The sequence below is a fragment of the Pelophylax lessonae genome (genome assembly GCF_965119305.1).
Source record: "Pelophylax lessonae genome assembly, chromosome: 1".
Lineage (NCBI taxonomy): Eukaryota > Metazoa > Chordata > Amphibia > Anura > Ranidae > Pelophylax > Pelophylax lessonae.
The window spans coordinates 384,311,515-384,331,326 of NC_138768.1; the positions used below are offsets into that span (position 1 = coordinate 384,311,515).

The window sequence follows — 19,812 nt, forward strand, 5'->3', positions numbered from 1 at the left end:
ATTGTAAGATTCACCCTGTATACAAAGCTTTTAACCTATTAATCCTTACCTTTCTTCCTGTAGAACAGTGGTTCTCAACTCCTGGCCTCGGGACTCACTAACAGGCCAGGATAGCAAGATAACTGAAATACATCACAGTTGATATAATTTGCTGCTTAGTGATTGCAGTATTCTAGTCTGCATCTCTCCAAGGTGATACCTAAAATCTGGCCTGTTAGTGGGTGTTGAGGACCAGAGTTGAGAACCACTGCTGTAGAAGACCATAAACAGTGAAGTAACACAGCTGAATTAGAAATTCTGCTGTCATCCATCCAGTGTGTGCCCAGGCATGCAAGTTAATTACGTCATTTCACCTAATACTGTTGACCAAGGACACAGTGCCTTAGTTATAGCAAAATGTTGTCCACTACACTCCTTAACCACTTGCCGACCGGTCACGTTGACCGTACTGCGGCAAAGTGGCTCGATTCCGTCCAGCGATGTAGACATACGTCGCTGGACTCCTCCCCTTGTAGGCGGCGCTCGCGCGCCACCGGAGGTGTGCTCCCGCTGTTTTCAGTCACAGCGGGAGTCGGGCCAGGGGAGGAGCGGCGGCGAAAAAAAAAAATCGCAGATCGCCGCCATTACTCTTTAAAAAAAAAACACCAAAAATGACAAAAATCTTTCTCTTAGTTAGTAAACGCAATAACTATTGCGCAAACCAAAATACGCTTATTGTGATTTTTTTTTTACCAAACATAGGTAGCAGAAAACAAATTGGCCAAAAATTTTTACAAAATTTGATTTTTACATTTTTTGGGGGGAATTTCATTTAAAAAAATGTTAAAAATATTGTTATTTTTTCAAAATAAACACAATTTTTTTGTTTATAGCGCAAAAAGTAAAAATCGCACAGGTGATCAAATACCACCAAAAGAAAGCTCTGTTTGTGGGAAAAAAAGGACGTAAAGTTCGTTTTGGGTACGGCGTTGCATGACCGCGCAATTGTCAGTTAAAGTCGCACAGCGCCGAATCGCAAAAAGTGGCCTGGACGTAAGACAGCAAAATCCTCCGGTGGTAAAGTGGTTAATAGACACCACCCAGAGAGGAAGCAACCCAACTGAGGTATCAATTGTAAGTCATAGTAAACCAATGCTAACAGTAATGTTGTAATGTTTATAAAAAAAATAAAAAATGCTTGTGGAAATGGTGTTTAGATCTTCACACTTGATTATCCTTTTGCACATATCCTTAACACTTTAAGTACAATGCCACATCAGTAAATAGAACCACAATCTTTTACATTTGTTTTAGCTCCATATGTGAAGAAAATGAGCTTAATGTAAACAATCATTTTAATGTGCATTAACTAATTAACCTTGTTTCTATATATGGTTTGTAATTATCTGTAAACACAGGGGCAGCCGAGTTGACTCAGTTTATATACAGGCTCTGTTTCCTCTGTGTTGATCCTCTTTTCTTACTGCAAATAGACTAGACGGGATTTATCCGGCAGACAACAAAAGAATCTGCAGTCCCTAATAATTGGTAGCCAGAGACCATGTGATCTAGACTGCCTAGGCTGGGAGCTTAGGAGCAGCAAAATTTTATTCATAACAAGGGAGAGGCATTTTTTCTTTCTTGAAATCATAAAGTGACACAGTAATGCTGACATATGCCCTACTGATTGTTTGAAATGTGAACTTTAATGACAGGTCCACTTTAAGGTGGACTAAGCTGAAATGTTTACCCTTAAGAAATCATTAGCGAAATTCAGTTGCAGGGCAATGTCACAAATCCCTTTTTACCTGCTTTGTACGCATCTGTATCTCACTAAGAGTGGATGTTTGCACTAAAAATACTCAGAGGGGGAAAGAAACCGTAGGGATATAGAAGAAAAAAAATGAATTACACAGCAATCCCAGCCAGCTGAGGCCAAACAAATCCATATTTATTGCTAAACGAACAAAATAAGCTGTTAGCCTTTTACCTTTTGCTTCCTTTATCTGAAAACAAAATTTGTATTAACTCTGCCAATCAGATTTGTTGGCTTACATTATTCACACTTTTAGCTGAAGAATCCAATCGAAAAAGATTTCATGCCAATTTGTGCCTTTGCAACCTTTATCCTTCCAGTCAGCGAAAAAGCCAACTTATCACAAATGGGGAAATTACAGCAACATAACAATTGTTCACCATCGCTACTTGTTTTTTCTTGGATAAGTCATTTTCTGAACAATAAAAATGTCCACAATCATTACACCGACAACAGTAAAACATGCAATAAAATGGCTTCATTTAAAACATATTGCTTTCTTCTTTATTACTGGTCACCACATATTTGAAAATAAAAAGTGTAGATAGGAAAAAGATTATTCTGATTTAGTTTACGTAGTAAACAAGTCTGCTTTGTTTCTTATAGGAAGAACATGGTTAGCCAGCAGTTTCCATTATGCTCTTTTCTGACAAACATAAAGACATTTCAGCTCATGCTAATTGCTTACTTAGGCATCGTTTACATATTGGCGCCCTGGATCACGGGCAGAATTAAACCCGAATCAAGGCAAATCGCGGGACGCCCATGTGATTCCCATTAGGCACCGTTAACATATTGGCAGCCCGTATCACGGGCAGAATCGCTCGATTCTGCCTGCGATCACAAATCACGGCAAATCATGGGACGCCCGTGCAATTCCAGGTAGGCTCTGTTTACATATTGGCACCCCAGATTGTGGGCAGAATTGCTGAGATTCTGCTCGCGATCCCGAATCACGGCAAACTGTGGGACGCCTGTGCGTTTCCAGGTAGGCTCTGTTCACATATTGGCACCCCAGATTGTGGACAGAATTGCTGAGATTCGGCTTGCGATCCCGAATCACGGCAAATTGTGGGACGCCTGTGCGATTCCAGGTAGGCTCTGTTCAAATATTGGCACCCCAGATTGTGGACAGAATTGCTGTGATTCCGCCCGCTATCCCAAATCACGGCAAATCGTGGGACGCCAATATGTGAATGGAGTATTATGTCAATCACAAACAGAGCATAACAATTTATGTAATATTGCATTTTGCAAAAAAAAAAAAACTGAAGCTTTCATTTGTGGATGGAACACCTGCGCCTTCAGCCCCCACCCATTTTATTATTGGCGAGGGTCTCCCAGATTAATTCTAACACCGTTCCACTGCTCTAAACATGCTGACAAGCAACTCCAAAACTAAAACTTCTTGGAGCTTACTGAATACCAAGAAGCAATATGACTTATGGCCTTGGGAACCCAGTATTTTTTCACAGTGGGCAATCAAATAAAGATTAACAGCTTTCAGTGCAATAACATTTCTAGTTGATCAGTAAAAGCTTTCAGCAGAAGAATTCATACCATCAAATGTCTGTGGAGCACGTGAACTGATTTCACACTTCCTGGCTGAAAATGGAACCACAATTAAATCCTTAAAGTAGAACTATAGGCAAACCATTTTCTTTTTTTCATATTGGATAAAGTAAGGGAGGGTTATAACAGCTGCTGGTTTATTTTTTGCTATCGGTGCTCCATTGGGGAGATTTGCTTTTACTTCCTGTCCCAATGTCTCCAAATTAAAGAGGAGCTCCAGGCTCCTTCAGAGAAAAATAAAAGTCAGCTGTCACAAATACACTGGAACTGGGGTTCCAATGTGTGTAGATATAAGGTGATGTGGGGACTGCCTAGGGGATATATTGCTCCCTGTCAGATTATTACAGAACTGTACTGAAATAATATGCATTTTGTGAAATTGTATGTGATATTTGTAACTGCTGACTTGCAAGCAAACCAAAATTAACTTTCTTTTGTGTTTTTACATGTATGGCTTATCTAATAAAGCAACACAAATTATTTATTTGCAATAACCCATGTAAACCAATTAAATTTCAGCTAACTGAAGCCAGACTGAAAAAGGTTAATTGTAATTGGTAGCTGCTACTCATTACATGATTCTTTGTCTTACTGAAAAAGCCTATACATAATTCAAACTGCAAATTCTCTTCTAGCTCTAATGCTAACTCAACAATACACCTTGTATACGTTCATTTAAACACCTTATTTCCAGGTGGATCTGTGCAATATTATTGATATACTGTATGTGATTAACCTAGTGAGAGGTAAATCCATTAATGTGTGACTGAGGCAATATTGATTGTTCTTTAGCTACTAGGGTCTGTCACACATTGAAGTGAGGTGATTTATGTAGCCTTAGTGAAGCATAAGTAGTAACACTTGACATTGTGCCACCAATATCTATACAAGAAAAACAGATTAAACATAGTATATACATTACCTACATTACCCCATGGTAGCCACAGAATGATTGTGAGAGACGCTTGCTTTAATCCTGCAAATTTTTTTTTTCCTAGCAAAACAGCAATAAAACCTCCCTTTCACACAAAACAAGCTGCAAAATCTAATCCCTGATTAATGTTTTAGAGCAGAAAAATAAAGACACCTTCCAATAAAACATCAGGCATATTTTTTAAATGATGTAATAATTATAATGCAGATAATAAACTACAGATGCACATGCCACATTACAGGACTAAAAAGCCAGAAAATATGTTGGTTATTTTTCCCTTTGAATTCATTTTGCTAGGTTAGCAACAAGTTGCTGAGGCAGTGAGAAGGTTAAGCCTTGCTTCCAACCCATGTTAGTGGCAAAGCATGGGACAAGGTAATTGCAGTAGATGCGGGCTATGCTAATTACCAAACATCTCATGCCTAAGCGACATAGTGTGCAAGCACATAAATTGTGGACGCTTTCGAAATATTATTCTGCATACACGTTTGATGGATGGATTTCAAGCAATTACACAGCATGCTTACTATTTTTGTTTAATTGAAGCACTAATAAGTTGCACAATGAGCTAATTTAAACCTATTAACAACTTTACTTAAGAAGCCAATAATTTGATGGGCAAAAGGGCTGAATTAATCTTTTCCCAGTAGGACTACAGAGGTTAAGGCATGTTGGCAGAGTCTTCCTGGAAGTGTCCATTTTATGGCTCTAAATTATCGAGCATTTAATTTTGCCAAAGGCCCTGCCAAACAGTAAGCTGAGAAAAAGCAAATGGTTTTATGTAAATAGATCTGTTTGGTAACATAACATATTTTACACAAGCAGCTCATGTATACTATGACATTTTGAGTTGCTGCAAGCAAATAGCTTTACTGAACACAATGACCTTGCTTAGAGAGCGTTGGAGAAGCTGCACTGTATGGACAATGAAGGTGAGGTTCTCATATGTCCTTTTGTCTTTCATTGGCTGACTGGCTATTGACCCAACACCCAAGTTTAAAAAAAAAATGTTTTGCATCTGAAAAATAACGGGTTGGAATAAACAAAACGAGAAGTTTTTCCTACACAGTATATGGCCCATATTTTTCTTCAGGATTCCTATGTTCAAAGCGGACCTGTATTAGTTTGATAGACCAAATAATTCAAGTAAGCGTGTTGGGGTGGAGACCAGACTGGTACTCTGACAACAATGGTGCAAAGCAAGGACCATCTTACCAGTTCTGGATGGTTAGACTTTATAGCTTGGATCTCATAGATTTAAATACATCCCCAATTCAAAAAATGTTGGGATGCTGTGTAAAATCTACATAAAACAGAATGCAATGATTTGCAGATCTCATAAACCCAAGTTGTATTCACAATAGAAAATAGAAAACATATTAAACGTTTAGGGCCCATTTACATGCGACTTTGGACCTGACAACTTGCAGCCCATTGTTTGCAATGTCACCCTTTTCAGATTGGCATGACTTAAAGTCACAGGTATGTTTTGGTATGACTTTTGATGTGATTTTTGGTCCAGAGAGTGTAAAGTTGGATCAAAATCGTGCCAAGTCGCATCAAAGTTGCGCTCCAAAGTTGCACTGGAAATCTTTGGAGACACGCTAAAAACTAGAAAATGTACTATTTTTAAAAAAAAATTGAAATTGATGGCAGCAGCAAGTTGGGACAGGGCAACAAAAAGCTGACAAAGTAGATGGTACAAACAACAGCTGGAAGAATATGACAGCAAGTTAGTAACATGATTGGGTATAAAAAGATTATCTTAGAATGTCAGTGTATCAGAAGTAAAGATGGGCAGAGGTTCACCAATCTGTGAAAAGCTGTGTCTAAAAATTGTCGAACAATTTCAAAATAATGATACTCAACGTAAAATTGCAAAGACTTTAAATATATCATCATCTACAGTACATAATATCATCAAAAGATTTTGAGAATTGGAAAAAATCTCAAGGGTGCTCAAGGGACAAGGCTAAAACACAATACTGGATGCCCATGATCTTCGGGGCTCTCTGACGGAACTGCATTGAAAACAGGTGTGATTCTGTGATGGGCATCAATGCATGCACTCAGGAATGCTTCCAGAAATCATTGCTTCGAAACACAGTTCATCGTGCCATCCAAAAATGCAAGGTAAAGCTCTATCATGCAAAGAAGAAGCCATATCTGAACATGATCCGGAAACGCTGCCATCTTCTGTGGGCCAAAGTAATTTAAAATGGTCTGTTGCAAAGTGGAAAACTATTGTGTGGTCATCAAATCAAAATTTGACATTCTTTTTGGCAACTATGGGTGCCACGTCCTCCAGACTGAAGAGAAGAAAGACTTTCTGGCTTGTTATCAGTGCTCAGTTCAAAAGCTTGCACCTCTGATGGTATGGGGATGCATCAATGCATATGGAATGGGTAGCTTGTACATGTGGAAAGGAAAGGCACCCTCTATGCGAAATTATATATCCAGGTTTTACAGCAGCATATCCTCCTATCCACATGTCTCTTTCAGGGCCTTGCATAAGTTATCAGGACAATGCTTAACCATATACTGCATATTTTACAATAGCATGGCTTCATAGTAGAATTGTCTGGGTGCTTAACTGTCCCGCTTGCAGTCCACACCTAGAGTCCTATATCAGGCAAGAATGGGACCACATTCTCCCAAATCTCCAGCAACTGATCTCCACAGTTCCCAGACATTTACAGAGCGTTGTTAAAAGAAAAGGGAATGCTACACTGTGGCAACATTGCCCTGTCCCAACTTTTTTGAGATGTGTTGCTGCTATCAATTTAAAAAATCTTATTTTTTTTCTTCAAATGCTACATTTTGTTAGGTTGAACATTTGGTATGTTTTCTATTTTCTATCACACATAAAATATATGTTTTTGAGATTTGCAATCATTGCATTCCTAGCTTTTTAGAAATTGGGTTGTATTTCCACAAACATGCTAATCTAAAATCACTATTCTGAGTATATAAAGAGGGATAACATATTAAAAAGAGGATAAAATAATGTGGTTCTTTCTTTGTCTAAAGTATTTCAATTTTTTTTTTATTTTTATTTTTTAAGAGTAGGTATGATTAGACACCTGACAGATTTTTTATGTTTTTTGTGTCCCTGTTAGGGAGATTCAGCCTCTCTCATTGTCCTGTTGGCTGATGTCACAGGGATAAAAAGTAAGGAAAAATCCAAAATTTTGCGTTGCTACCAGAACGGGAATAGAGGGGAAATCTTCGAATGGGGGCACTGGTTCCTGTGATAAATGTCTACAGAACTTACTCACCTTGGAGAGATTTCTTCTTCCTCTTGTGTCTGCAGAGCAGGAAGTGAGGGAAAATATCTCCAAATGTTTCGCAAATAACAAATAAAAACTGACAGGGGATTTAATTCCCTACCCTATCCAAAACGAAATAAAATATATATCCGCACTGACTGCATTATGCACTTCCAAAAAATGTAAATGTATCAAAGAATTAAACAGGTAGTTGCTTAAAAGATCCCGCACTTCAGTGATAGAAAGTGCTTAACCTAGGCTGTCTCTGCTATTCTTCATGACACCTCTGTGTGAGTTTGTCCATCTGTGTGAAGAGTATTTAAGACAGACGGTAATTCAGCATACAGAAATATGTATGGCCCCAGTTTAAACTCAACATGAAAATAAATCTACTACTGACACTTGCAACCATTCCTAGGATTTATAATGTTATTAGTTCACTACTATACAACTTGTCAACACCTAGCATTTAAAAGCACCGGATGAGTTTAAAATGAGAATAAGTTGAAGCAAGCTGGAATCTGTCAATCTATCAAAAGGTATAATATCATATAATGAACATGGGATAAAAAAAAAAAAAACGTTCTGCAAATTTTCACCAACACAATGCAGTTTGTGAAATGTTACCATTTGCAATGTTGCTATTTTTGTAGTTGTAGTTACCATCCAATTACTAAGACTGAGGTAACCAACATACCTATTAGTTCAGACTGTAATTGCAAGCCCTCTGGGCAGCTTGGCATACTGGGACTTGTAGTACCCCAGAAACTGGGATGCTATGGCTTTCCAAGCTTTCCATAATGCTATTTCTTTTAAGTGTCTCTGGTTTGAGCTGTCTGCATTATTGTGTCATTCAGCATTGTCTGTTTAGTTAGAAAAAGTTTGCTCAATTATTTTATTTTAATAAAAAGTAGAACTCAGTCATTTATGGATTATTTCAAGGAAAAGGCACTGCAAACCTGGTAGGATTTCTATTTTTGAATTATTTTTCCTTTATTGCAGTCATTTATAACAGAGAAGAAAAGTCTTTGTGTTATTGTCACTCAGCTGTGCTCTTTATGTTTGAAGCCGGGCTCACCAGCAGAGATCACTCTATAGCATAAACAGCAAACTGCTATTTTCACAGCAGGCATAACTGTGTTCATCTTCAAAAAAGCAACATTAATAAAAATGGTACTGTAATAAACATGGTAATTCTGGTCAGAGGTTACAAATTGGCAACACAACCGTTTGCTTAAGTTGTTTCATAAAATGGATTTCATGAAACAAAAATGGAAGAGCTACATCAATCCATTTTTTTTTAAGGAATAACATTTTTTTTTTTTGTCTTTTAGGTTCTCACTTTGTACCACGAGTATAAATATGGGCACATAGGAAAAATGGTACAATGGAAATTATTCTTCTAAAGTGCAATGTTGGATGCCAAGTACATTACATGAATGGATGCAATATCATGGTATTGCGTACTGTTAAAAGCCATAACACAAACTGATCAATGACTATTATTAATTGGCCCCTAAATGTAGTGAATAAAGACCACAGACTTAAAATGCCATCAAAAAAAGGCACCACTTTTATAGCCTGGCACTATAAAATATCCACATTTTTTTCTCATTTCAAAAGGCTATGCTACTATAGCCCTGTTACTGTCACCTAACTGGACTGAAGAATAAGCAAAAAATAATTAAAAGAGTTGTAAAGTCAGAAGGTTTTTTATCTTAATGCATTCTCTGCATTAAGATAAAAAGCCTACTGTGAGTAGCAGCCCCCCAGCACCCCTAATACTTACCTGAGCCCCATCTCTGTCCAGCAATGTCCACAAGTCCCTCGACCGTCCGGGACTCTCCCTTCTGTTTGGCTGAGACACTGCCACGGCGCCATTGGCTACCGTGGCTGTCAATCAAAGTAAGTTAGCCAATAAGGAAAGAGGTTGGGCGGGCCTAACCACAGCTCCATGTCTGAATGGGTACACGGAGCTGCAGCTCAGCTCGGATGCCCCCATAGCAAGCTGCTTGCTGTGGGGGCACCTGACAGGAGCAAGGGCTAGGAGCAGTGAAAAGGGACCAGAGAAGAGGAGGATCCGGTCTGTCCTGTGCAAAACCAACTGCACAGGGCAGGTAAGTATAACTTGTTTGTTTTTTTTTTATATTTTACAATCACTTTAAACATCTATATAGTGCTAGCTGTTTTCATTGATCTTTGGTGTCCTACCCATATTTACAAAAAAGCTAAACCCCCCCCCCCCCCCCCGTCACTAAGGTTGGCAGAGGAATAAAATATTTGCTATGTCACAAAGCAACTGCTCTGGATGCACAGATCCCCAATAACATTTCCTCCAATGAGTGGGTCTGCCTTTGGCTGGCTATAAAAAAATTAGGACGTGGCTGCCTGTTATAGTACCAGCAGCACAGGAAGGCTCAAAACAAATGCATACAGGCCACACAGTTATAAATTACTTATCTTACTGTATTCACAGACTTATTTATAGGTGGCAAAGTAGTCCATAGAAGCTTGATTTCTGGCCTTTTCTTCTGAAACCATGAAGCCATACATGTAAACCAAGTTGTCAAATACTCCCCTTCATGCTGCCTGCATTGCTGAACACCACTCCAATTCTGACAAATCTTAAGAGAATATGACACTTCTGAGAGTGTTAATCCCCTAGGTCCCCAGCAGCTCTCAATGGTTACTCCTGTTAATCTCCATGTTACGGATGTATTCTGTAATGAGTGGAAGTCTGAGGATGGAACCAATGAGAGCTGTGGGGGACCCGGTACATTGATATTTCCAGGGTTTAATGATCTTTTTTATAGCCACAGGGTCACTTTCAAGAAGACAATATTACTGTTTAGTGTTAAAGGCAATCATTTTAAAGATTTTAGGTTCATGGATCAAAAAATACACACATGTTAAGGGTTTACTTGAGCCAGCTTTATATGGTCCAAAACTGCCAGTATCAAAATATTTTAATCCATTATTTCTAAGATTTATTTCTGGAAATAGCATTTCTTACAAATTTTGTTTTCCAAAATTAGACTAAAAACAGCTATAATATGGACATATTTATACTGACTTTAAATACAATTTCTATAGTATTCATATAAGTCTGCCTATATAGTTTGCATATTTTGAGTTTTTTTGTGGAAATATTTAGCACAAATTCTGAAAATCTTTTTAAAATCTGTACAGCAACAGTTCTACAAAATATATTTGTCCTTACCCCGTAACACTATGAGCCGCGTTGTCACACTAACTTCTCCAACACTATTGGAAGCAACACACTCATATATTGCCTCATCTCTTGGTGTTCGTAAAGGCTGTATTCTTAGGACGGAACCAGATCCATCGTCAAATTCTATTACCTGTGGAAGGAAAGCAAAGCTGTCACAGGAGTTGTTGATCCTGCCGATTACTGTGACAAATACTAATGATTAAGGCAAACATTTTAATTTTATGATGTCAGTTATATACACCACATTATTCTACCTCATTCTTGTTTGGCTTTAAAACATTTATCCCTTAGAAAACATGGCAATGATACTCACCAAGCTCATGGGTGACAACATGAAAAGAGGTTTCTCCTCTCTACCTTCCAACTGGTTGTTTGGACAAGGTCACACCTATGCTCTACCCCTCCATAAGCATGTTTGCCATGTTTTATTAATTATACTGTATACCAGATTAAGGGATATTTTAATAACTTTCTGAAATTCCACTTCAATTAGAATGAATGGTGGAGCAGAAATGAAGTGACAGAAACTAAGCAATTATCTGAGGGCCATATTAGGCAGTATTTTCAACTTTATAACACATATAAGTTAGGCACACTTCCTCTGTTATGTATTCTAAAATCTCATTAGATTAGCAATTTCATGTATGAATTAATTCTACATGTGTTTTTGGGTCCTGTATGAATATTTAAGGTGTGTTTGTCTCAGTATTGATATCTTCCCCGCTGATCTGAATGTCTCATATACAATTCTGATGGACGTAAAGTAGAGAGAGATTCTAATATCATCTTGACTCGGATAATGATACTCAAGAACCCTCTGAGAAAGCCTCCTTTACCTCCTGCAATATGGGTTTAAAAAAATCACTTTTTTCAACTAATATGTAATAGATACATTTATAACTGTCTACGGGAGTGATAACCCTGGGGTGACTAGCAAAAGGAAATTAAATTCCAGAAAAATTTAAAAAGCAGAATCTCAAAGTGGTGAATTAAGAAAAACAAAATAGAAAACTAAATTGTTATGGTATAGTAATACCAAATCGAAGGGTGCTTCAACCTCTGTTTACGTTAGGCAAGCTCATGCATTTAGAATTGGATTTAAACACGCCTCCCTGCATGGAAAAATAAATCCTGCTCCATTTGCTTTTTTGCATTGTGGATTGCTATAGCACAGAGGCGCACTATAGTGAATTGCTGCACTGTATACACGCACCGAGGCAGTATATCACGAGAAACATATACAGTGAGTTTTTGTGCAATATGCTCTGAATAAACTAATTACATTAACTTTACCAAATAAGCAGAGATGCAAAATTGTGAAAAGTGTAGCAAACTAACTATTCCGCCCCGTTAAAATGGTCTTTGGGGTTCTGTATACAATACAACACTGCACATTTGCATGACTTCCTTTATTGATGGTATGTGCAGTACTGTCTGCATATACACACACTCGGGGTCTTAACCTGCCTCGCACTGCACGAGAGATAAATTGAATAAATGTGACTAAAGAAAAACAAGACCAGGTTCGAATTCCTGGTGACTGGTGAGAGTTATTTTTAGGACAACCATAAAATGAGAGAGCCTTGATTAATAGGTGGCACCACTTTACATTCTCCTCCCTTGTTGGCCATCTGTCTGTCAACTTAGTTATGACACCCACCTGTTGGTTCTTTACCACTTGTTGTGGCTATGTGGTCCTTGCTTATGTTAAAAGAAACATGTGCATTTGAACCTGTCCTTGTGAATTATAACCTGTCTGCCAGAGACAGTCAAGTTTACTACATTTGCTGAAATGTTATTTCTGACTGCTTCCTGACCCAGCCAGGATTGTTCACTCCAATGCCACAACTTGAAATAAACAGGACCACCCATGCATGAGTGTTTTTTTACCCTACACTTTCACTATTTTTCTGATGCATTTATTTATTTATTCATATATTTATGTATTTATATCTTGTTGCACGTGATTTACAATACAATGCAACAGGTTCAGAAATATAATACATCACTGAGTAGTTTAATTTTAATTGTGTTATATTTTTCTATAAAGTTAAACTTGTGCTCTCCTAAAAAAAATAATATTGATTTTATCAATAGACTACTCAGTCAGTGAGCACTGTGCTGTGGGAGGAAAGAGAATGGTTAGGGGGTGTCACACATCCAGCAAAACCTATTCTTTTTTTACAAGGATGTGTTATACATCCCACATCTTAGGCTATATTTGCCAGAGCAATTTGGTCAAGTGCAAATGGCAGCAGCAGTAAACTGTAAATTACTGCAGCTGTGAGTGGCTAGCTGCAGCCACGAGCCAGCACTCTGATGACAGACGGCAGCCGCAGGAATCTGTGGCTGTTTGCACAGCCGCAAATATGCTGCTGGATGCACCTTCTGACAAAAACAGCTGCAGGAATCAGGAATGCAGGAACCTTGCATTGCTATTTGCACCAGGCAAAGTCGTCTGTGCAATTGTATCCTTTAAAATCATGTAGAAGAGAAACTCTGGGACCCATGGGTGACAAATGTCTTGCATCCTAATTTCAATACTGCACTGTTATTACCTTAAACATTGATACATACGCACGGTATACACGTGACAACACCTCCTGGAGGTCCCAGTCAACCCCCCCATGGACACCTCAACCCCCTTCTTTCTCTCCCCTCGACCTCCTTTAAGGGGCCCCTTCCCTCCTTCTTTTCTTCTCTCTGCGTTTTCCTAATCTCGCCCCCCCCATTCTTCTACTTTTGTTCATCACCTACTTTCCCACTGTCAATTTCATGTCCTTTTCATATGGTTTGCCTAACCCAATTATCTTAGCAGGACCTTATGCCATAGTGGCCTGACCTTATGAGCTCAACCTGCTTAACTACCTTTATGGGAAACATTGTCTCCATTCTATAGGCAGACCTCAATACCTCCAAATGGTTGTATAAAGCATACCTCCTGTTACTCCCGAATTTAATCCAATGTCAGAAACTCCTTCTGCTTCACTTTCTGTAATAACACTGTTTTAGCTATGGATACCTGGCTATTATTTCATGTTATGCTTATCCTTAAAGCTGTTTTTCTATTTGACTGGTTGTACACAATTTTTATATGATTTGTCTCAAAACTGACATGTATTTTCTGTATTCTTGGTTCTTGTTATCAATAAACTATTTGAACAAGAAATCATGTAGAAAAGCACTGGTTGGCTTTAAAGCAAGAGTTTGAAAGTTATTTAACAACCTAACAAAAAGTGTACTGTTATTTACAGTATTTCAGGCAATTAAACATTTAACCCCCTTAGTTGCAAGGGCCACACATGCTTGATTTGGAATGTTACATTGTATGTTTATACTGTAAAAGTATACCTTGCATGAATTATGTAAAGGCATAAAGGAATTATTGCAAGAGCTAAGATAGATACAGGTGGTCCCCAGGTTACAAATAAGAAAGGGTCTGTAGGTTTGTTCTTAAGTTGAAATTGTTTGTAAGTCGGAACAGGTACATTTTTTAAGTGTAGCTCCAGCCAAAATATCATTTTTTACATTTTTTGGATAGCGTAGGGAAGGGTAACACCCCTGTAACATTTGTTTTACAGTCTGTACCCCTGTTCAGAAGATTTTATCTCACTTTCTGTCCCTATGACAATTGGATTTTGAAAATGTTGGGTTGTTGTGGAAACAAGGATTGGTGATAAAGCTTCAGTGGAGACACCTTTTCCCATGAGAACTCTTACAGGAGTGAATTTCCCTTCCTAGGGGAGATTTCTCCTCACTTCCTGTTATCTCCCTCCGCTTGTAAATAGGAGTCGTTTGTATGTTGGATATTTGTAACCCAGGGACTGCCTGTAGATAGATATTTAGATAGATAGATAGATAGATAGATAGATAGATAGATAGATAGATAGATAGATAGATAGATAGATAGATAGATAGATAGATAGATAGATAGATAGATAGATAGATAGATAGACATAAACTGACCAAAAAAGAAAAGTGTAAATTCAAATACTAAATGTATACATTGGCAATGTGGCATTCAGGCTGTTTAGCACTAATCCAAGATGAAATAAACACAATTTTCATCCATCTACCTACTTACTGCAAGAAGTCTGTATGACAGAGCTGATCCTTCCTTCTGATTGATCACTGTAGGCATGCGCAGAGCCGGATCAGATAGTACATAGCAGAAGGTCCCAGTGTTTTTTGGAACTCTAGTACATCTTATACAACCTCGTCATCAAGAAGTATGTGTTTTAATTAGTTTTCATTCAAAAGATATATGAAAATATGTAGACCTCTAAAAGTGGTAATTCATAAAGGTAAAATAAGAAATGTTGACATTTGTGAGCAAAAATGTCACCAGCAACCCAAGTAAGTGGTACATGAGAATCCAAAGACTCTCTTCTCAGATAAAGTTCTTTACTTTGACAAACTCATAACCAGACTTCCATATTGTGAAGCAACCAATAAGATTTCCCCTTACATTTCCTCAAGGGAAACAGGAAAGAATGGGCAGAAGACTCTCATTGCCATGGGCAAATAGTTCTCTTTTAGACATTTTGATAAAGTCCATCGCGTGGATATCTACATTGCATGCAACAGAATTTTTTTAATGTATTATTCCTGTCTGCTACGGCTTTTGCTGGAGGGCCTTTCTAAACAGTATAACTCCAGCCTACATTATTTCTTATTTTGACTAGAAAGGTGAAGAATTACTATGTTGATTAAGGTTTTTATTCCTGACTGGGATCCTACTGGGGACATTTTCTTTCCATGTAACACCTGTAAAAAAAACTGACTGGTGTGATTATCACCAGGACAGCAGGGAACAAACATCAATAAAAACAAATAAAACACTGTCAGAAGCTTCCCCTTCCTTTCTCTACCAAGGCCTCTAAGCACAAAGCTCAGTACAGCTTTTTTTTTTTCTGATCTAAAATACAGCCCATTCATTGTAATGTACCTATGCACACAGGCGCGTAAACAAGTGCCGTGCATTCTTCAGTAAAAAAAAAAATATATATAGAAAAATCTGCTTTTTTGGTCAGTAATTTAAGCCTTATGCACACAAAAACACACAAATGTGTGCAAATACCATTTACGTATTGTCCGCGTGTATGTGAAATTGCGCAAACGCACATATGCGAAAATGCACATAAATATGCACAAATACATACAAAAAGAAATGTCTGAAAAAGTAGAAAACTATTTTCTTTTTGTGTTCCCATTAGAAAGGATTCACATTATTCTCTGTTCTGACAGGAATTGAGGGGAATTCTCCACAACACAGACAGATATAAAAAACTGACAGAGACTCTATCCAAAACAGAGCAGCCTTCCTAAACCTCTTTACGACCGTCCGCCACAAATGTTCTGCGGCAGGCAGCCGCTCCTGCGTGAATCGCCGTAACTGTACGGCGGTCGCGAGCAGTAGGCTAGGGGGCGAGCACGTGCCAGCGGCAGTATGCTCCCGCCCCCGCTCTTCAGCAGGGAAGCCAATCCAGCAGGCAGGCGGCTCCGACTGCCGCCTGACACCTGGGATCGTTCAATATAGGACTACAGGTCTCTATGGTCATTCCAAAAGCCACGCCCCCCCCCCCCCCCCACAGTTAGAATCACTTTCCTAGGCTCACATTTAACCTCTTGATCACCCGCAATGTTAACCTCTTCCCTGCCAGTGTCATTATTACAGTAACAGTGCATATTTTTAGCACTGATTACTGTAGTAATGTCACTGGTCCCCCCAAAAGTGTCAAAAATGTCAGTCAGGAGTTCGATCTGTCTGCCGCAATGTCGCAGTCCTGCAAAAAATCGCAGATCGCCGCCATTACTAGTAAAAAAAAAAAAAAAACAATAAAAATGACATAAATCTTTCCCTTAGTTGGTAGACGCAATAACTTTTTGCAAAAAACAGTCAAAATACGCTTCTTGCGATTTTTTTTTTACCAAAAATATGTAGCAGAAAACAAATTGGCCAAAAATGTTAGAAAATGTTGATTTTTACTTTTTTTTTTTGGGAATGTTATATGGCAGGATGTGAAAAATATTGATTTTTTTTTCAAAATTGTCGCTCTTTTTTTGTGTATAGCGCAAAAAATAAAAATCACACAGGTGATCAAATACCACCAAAAGAAAGCTCTATTTGTGGGGAAAAAGGACGCAGATTTTGTTTGGGTACAGCATCACACGTCCGCGCAATTGTCAGTTAAATTCACACAGTACCAAGTTGAAAAAAGTGGCCTGGTCATTAAGGGGGCAAATCCTTCCGGTCTTAAAGTGGTTAAAGTGGTTGTAAACCCAGACATGAAAAAAGTACATCGCTCTATACTGTGTAGATGCCTCCCTTCAAAAGCCCGAATGCCATTTCTCTCTGCTGCTTGGTTCCTCTGTCATCAGCATGAGTCACTTCTGTTAGCTTTTCCCAACACCAAGAGTTAAAATGGTAACAGGGGAGGGAGCTGCAGCACTCAGGTGTGTTTACATCCCATTCAACTTGCTGGTTGAAGGAAAAAAAATGTTTAGTGTATGACCTTTTTAAAAGGAGAAGTACAGCCAAAGCTCCTTTGACTGTACTTCCCTTGTTGATCACAGGAGTGCAGTTTGGCTGAAGCCCGTTGTCTGCTGATGTCATAGAGCAGGTCAAGGCTGGGGCAAGTTTGGGACCATATGGTCGGGATCCGGCCACATACCAGGACCAGCACCCTGCTCAGCGAGCCACTGAGAGCCTAAGCAGGCCACGCCCGCCCCCTCCAGTGATCACAGGGGGGCAGGGCAGACAGCTGCTGATGGACGGTCACCAGCTCTCTACTCAGGAAGCTATGAGAACAGAGCGATCAGCGGTGTTAGATCACTCAGTTCTCAGTCTTAGAGGCACCAGGAGACAAATGCTGCATCCAGCAAGATCCTGGGAAAAAAAAAAACATAACAACATACTTCTCTTTTAAGCCAGACAGTTCTATCTATGCAAGAAGGAAGGGCTTATGACCCTCCTAAGTGACTCGCTCTGCAGTATAATCTGATCTCCCTACCATTCAGGTCTATTTTCCAGTACATCTCAATAAAAGACCTATATATTATCATTTATATTTTTAATTATTATAATACAGAATTTTTTTATAGTCTCCAATAGTTTGTGCAGCACTTTACAAAATGAAATTAGACAATACAGTAACAACACAATTCAATACAAGAGGAATCAGTAAATATATATAGCATGATTTGTCTGAAAAACAACTACAAAAATATATTTTGAAAAATATAGTTAGTTCTAAATACAGTATATAAGAAAATGCAAACAATAAAGATTAAGATCATTTATAAAAACCTTCTAAAATCCTTTTATATATGTTCAATAAAGGTTTTGTGCATACCAAATGTTTGAGAATGTTACTAGTAGCTAGTAGTAGTGAAAGTTCATTTAGCTTAGTAAATAAAGAGAAGCTGTGTTCACTTTTAATGCCTAAAGCCTAGAACACACTAGTAGATTTTTTTTTCTTTTTTGTTTAGTTCCACCCAGCAGGGCTGAACGAAAAAAAAAAAAAACTTGACACCAGAGGAGCCGCTGTACTAACCATGCAATGTTCGTACAGCGGTCTTCCCTGCTGGCCCCCCCCCCCCCCGCCAGAACACTCCAGTCAGAGCCAATTAGCAGATCTTTTTCAGTCATGCACCATCAACAGAAGCCGGCCACACGGCCAGCTTCTGTCGGACTGGCTGCAATACACACGGGCCGAATGTTGGCCGGTCTCTTTTGAACTGCCCAATGCCGTCCAACATTCAGCCCATGTGTACTAGATTGAAAGGTCCATACACAGCACATTTGGCCTGTGTGTACAGAATGACCAAAAAAGCTCTGCCCAATGGTATCCAACCAGTGTGTTCTGGTGTGGGGCATCAGAACACAGTAGCTCAACGAGGGAGATTGATGTACTAACATCAGATTGTTAAGAATCTCCTCCTGGGCTGTTTAGTTTCTTTTCGATCAGCCAGCTGGGATGAAAAAAAAAAAAAAACTGCTAGTGTGTACTTGGCTTAAGCATGTGCAGGAGATATTAAAAAAACAGATGAACATTCACTTTGCAAAATATTCCTTTTTGTAAATCAACCTTGGTTGTCTTTTAGATGATGAAATCCTGCATAACTATACAAAACATATAAAGCAACAACTAGATAATGATTTAGAGGCAACTCAAAGCACAGGTTGGTTTCTGTACAAACAATATGCACTTAGAAATGTATACTCAAAGCTGCCATACTCTGGCAAAAATAAATATATTTTAACATTGTTTAAGCATCTGCTGTATAATGTATTCACTGACACTGGCAGCTATTTCAAACTAGAAGAGGCTAACCCAACATGACCAGGAATTTGCAACAGATGCCATCTACTGAATATCATCTTAGACAGGTAGTATATGAGGTTATAGACCATGGGAAATACAAGCATTGAAAATGATTGTTATTGCATCTAGAGATTTCCAATCATGTTGGATAAAGATAATTCATTTTTCTTGTGAAATGATCTTTTCACTGCACATCCATGGTGAGTTCCCCAAGTAGGGGAGATAACAGCTATAGCAGATCCAGCACTGATGATCACAGCTCTCATGCTGTATATATCATCTTAGAGGATCAATCTGCTAAATAGGTAGCTACAAAGAGCTGACTGCAGTGTCCTTCAGTAGGAATACTGGATGGGAAGTGACATGTTTTATATCAACTTTAAGTCTGCTAAAAGTCCTTAAGTATGTTTGTACATGTGTGTGTAATTGAAAGCTCTTTTACATATGCCAACTTATGTTTTCAGCTTTTGCAATATTTAAAACAGATACCTCAATGCTGCCAACATGTAAAAATAATTTCCAGGGAACACTTTACATATATATACACACACACACCATTGAGGCTACTGACAGTAAAATGAATAGCATTGATTATCTCATTACATAGGCATCTGAAGGTAGGCAGTGACTGTTGTCATATTGTCCCTGAAGTTGATATCTTGAAATCAGAAACAATGGGCAAG

The 19,812-nt window shown here is 38.5% G+C and overlaps 1 protein-coding gene across 15 annotated transcripts in view; it reads right to left on the reverse strand.

Moving 5' to 3' along the window:
• The window catches only part of PTPRD (protein tyrosine phosphatase receptor type D), a 1,741,884-nt gene that overhangs the window by 342,494 nt on the left and 1,379,578 nt on the right, over nt 1–19,812 (reverse strand). For all 15 annotated transcript variants that reach the window (XM_082266411.1, XM_082266413.1, XM_082266423.1 and 12 more), the window contains one exon: nt 10,791–10,932. In XM_082266411.1, the coding sequence (XP_082122537.1) occupies nt 10,791–10,932 (142 nt within the window). The remainder of the gene's footprint in view (nt 1–10,790; nt 10,933–19,812) is intronic.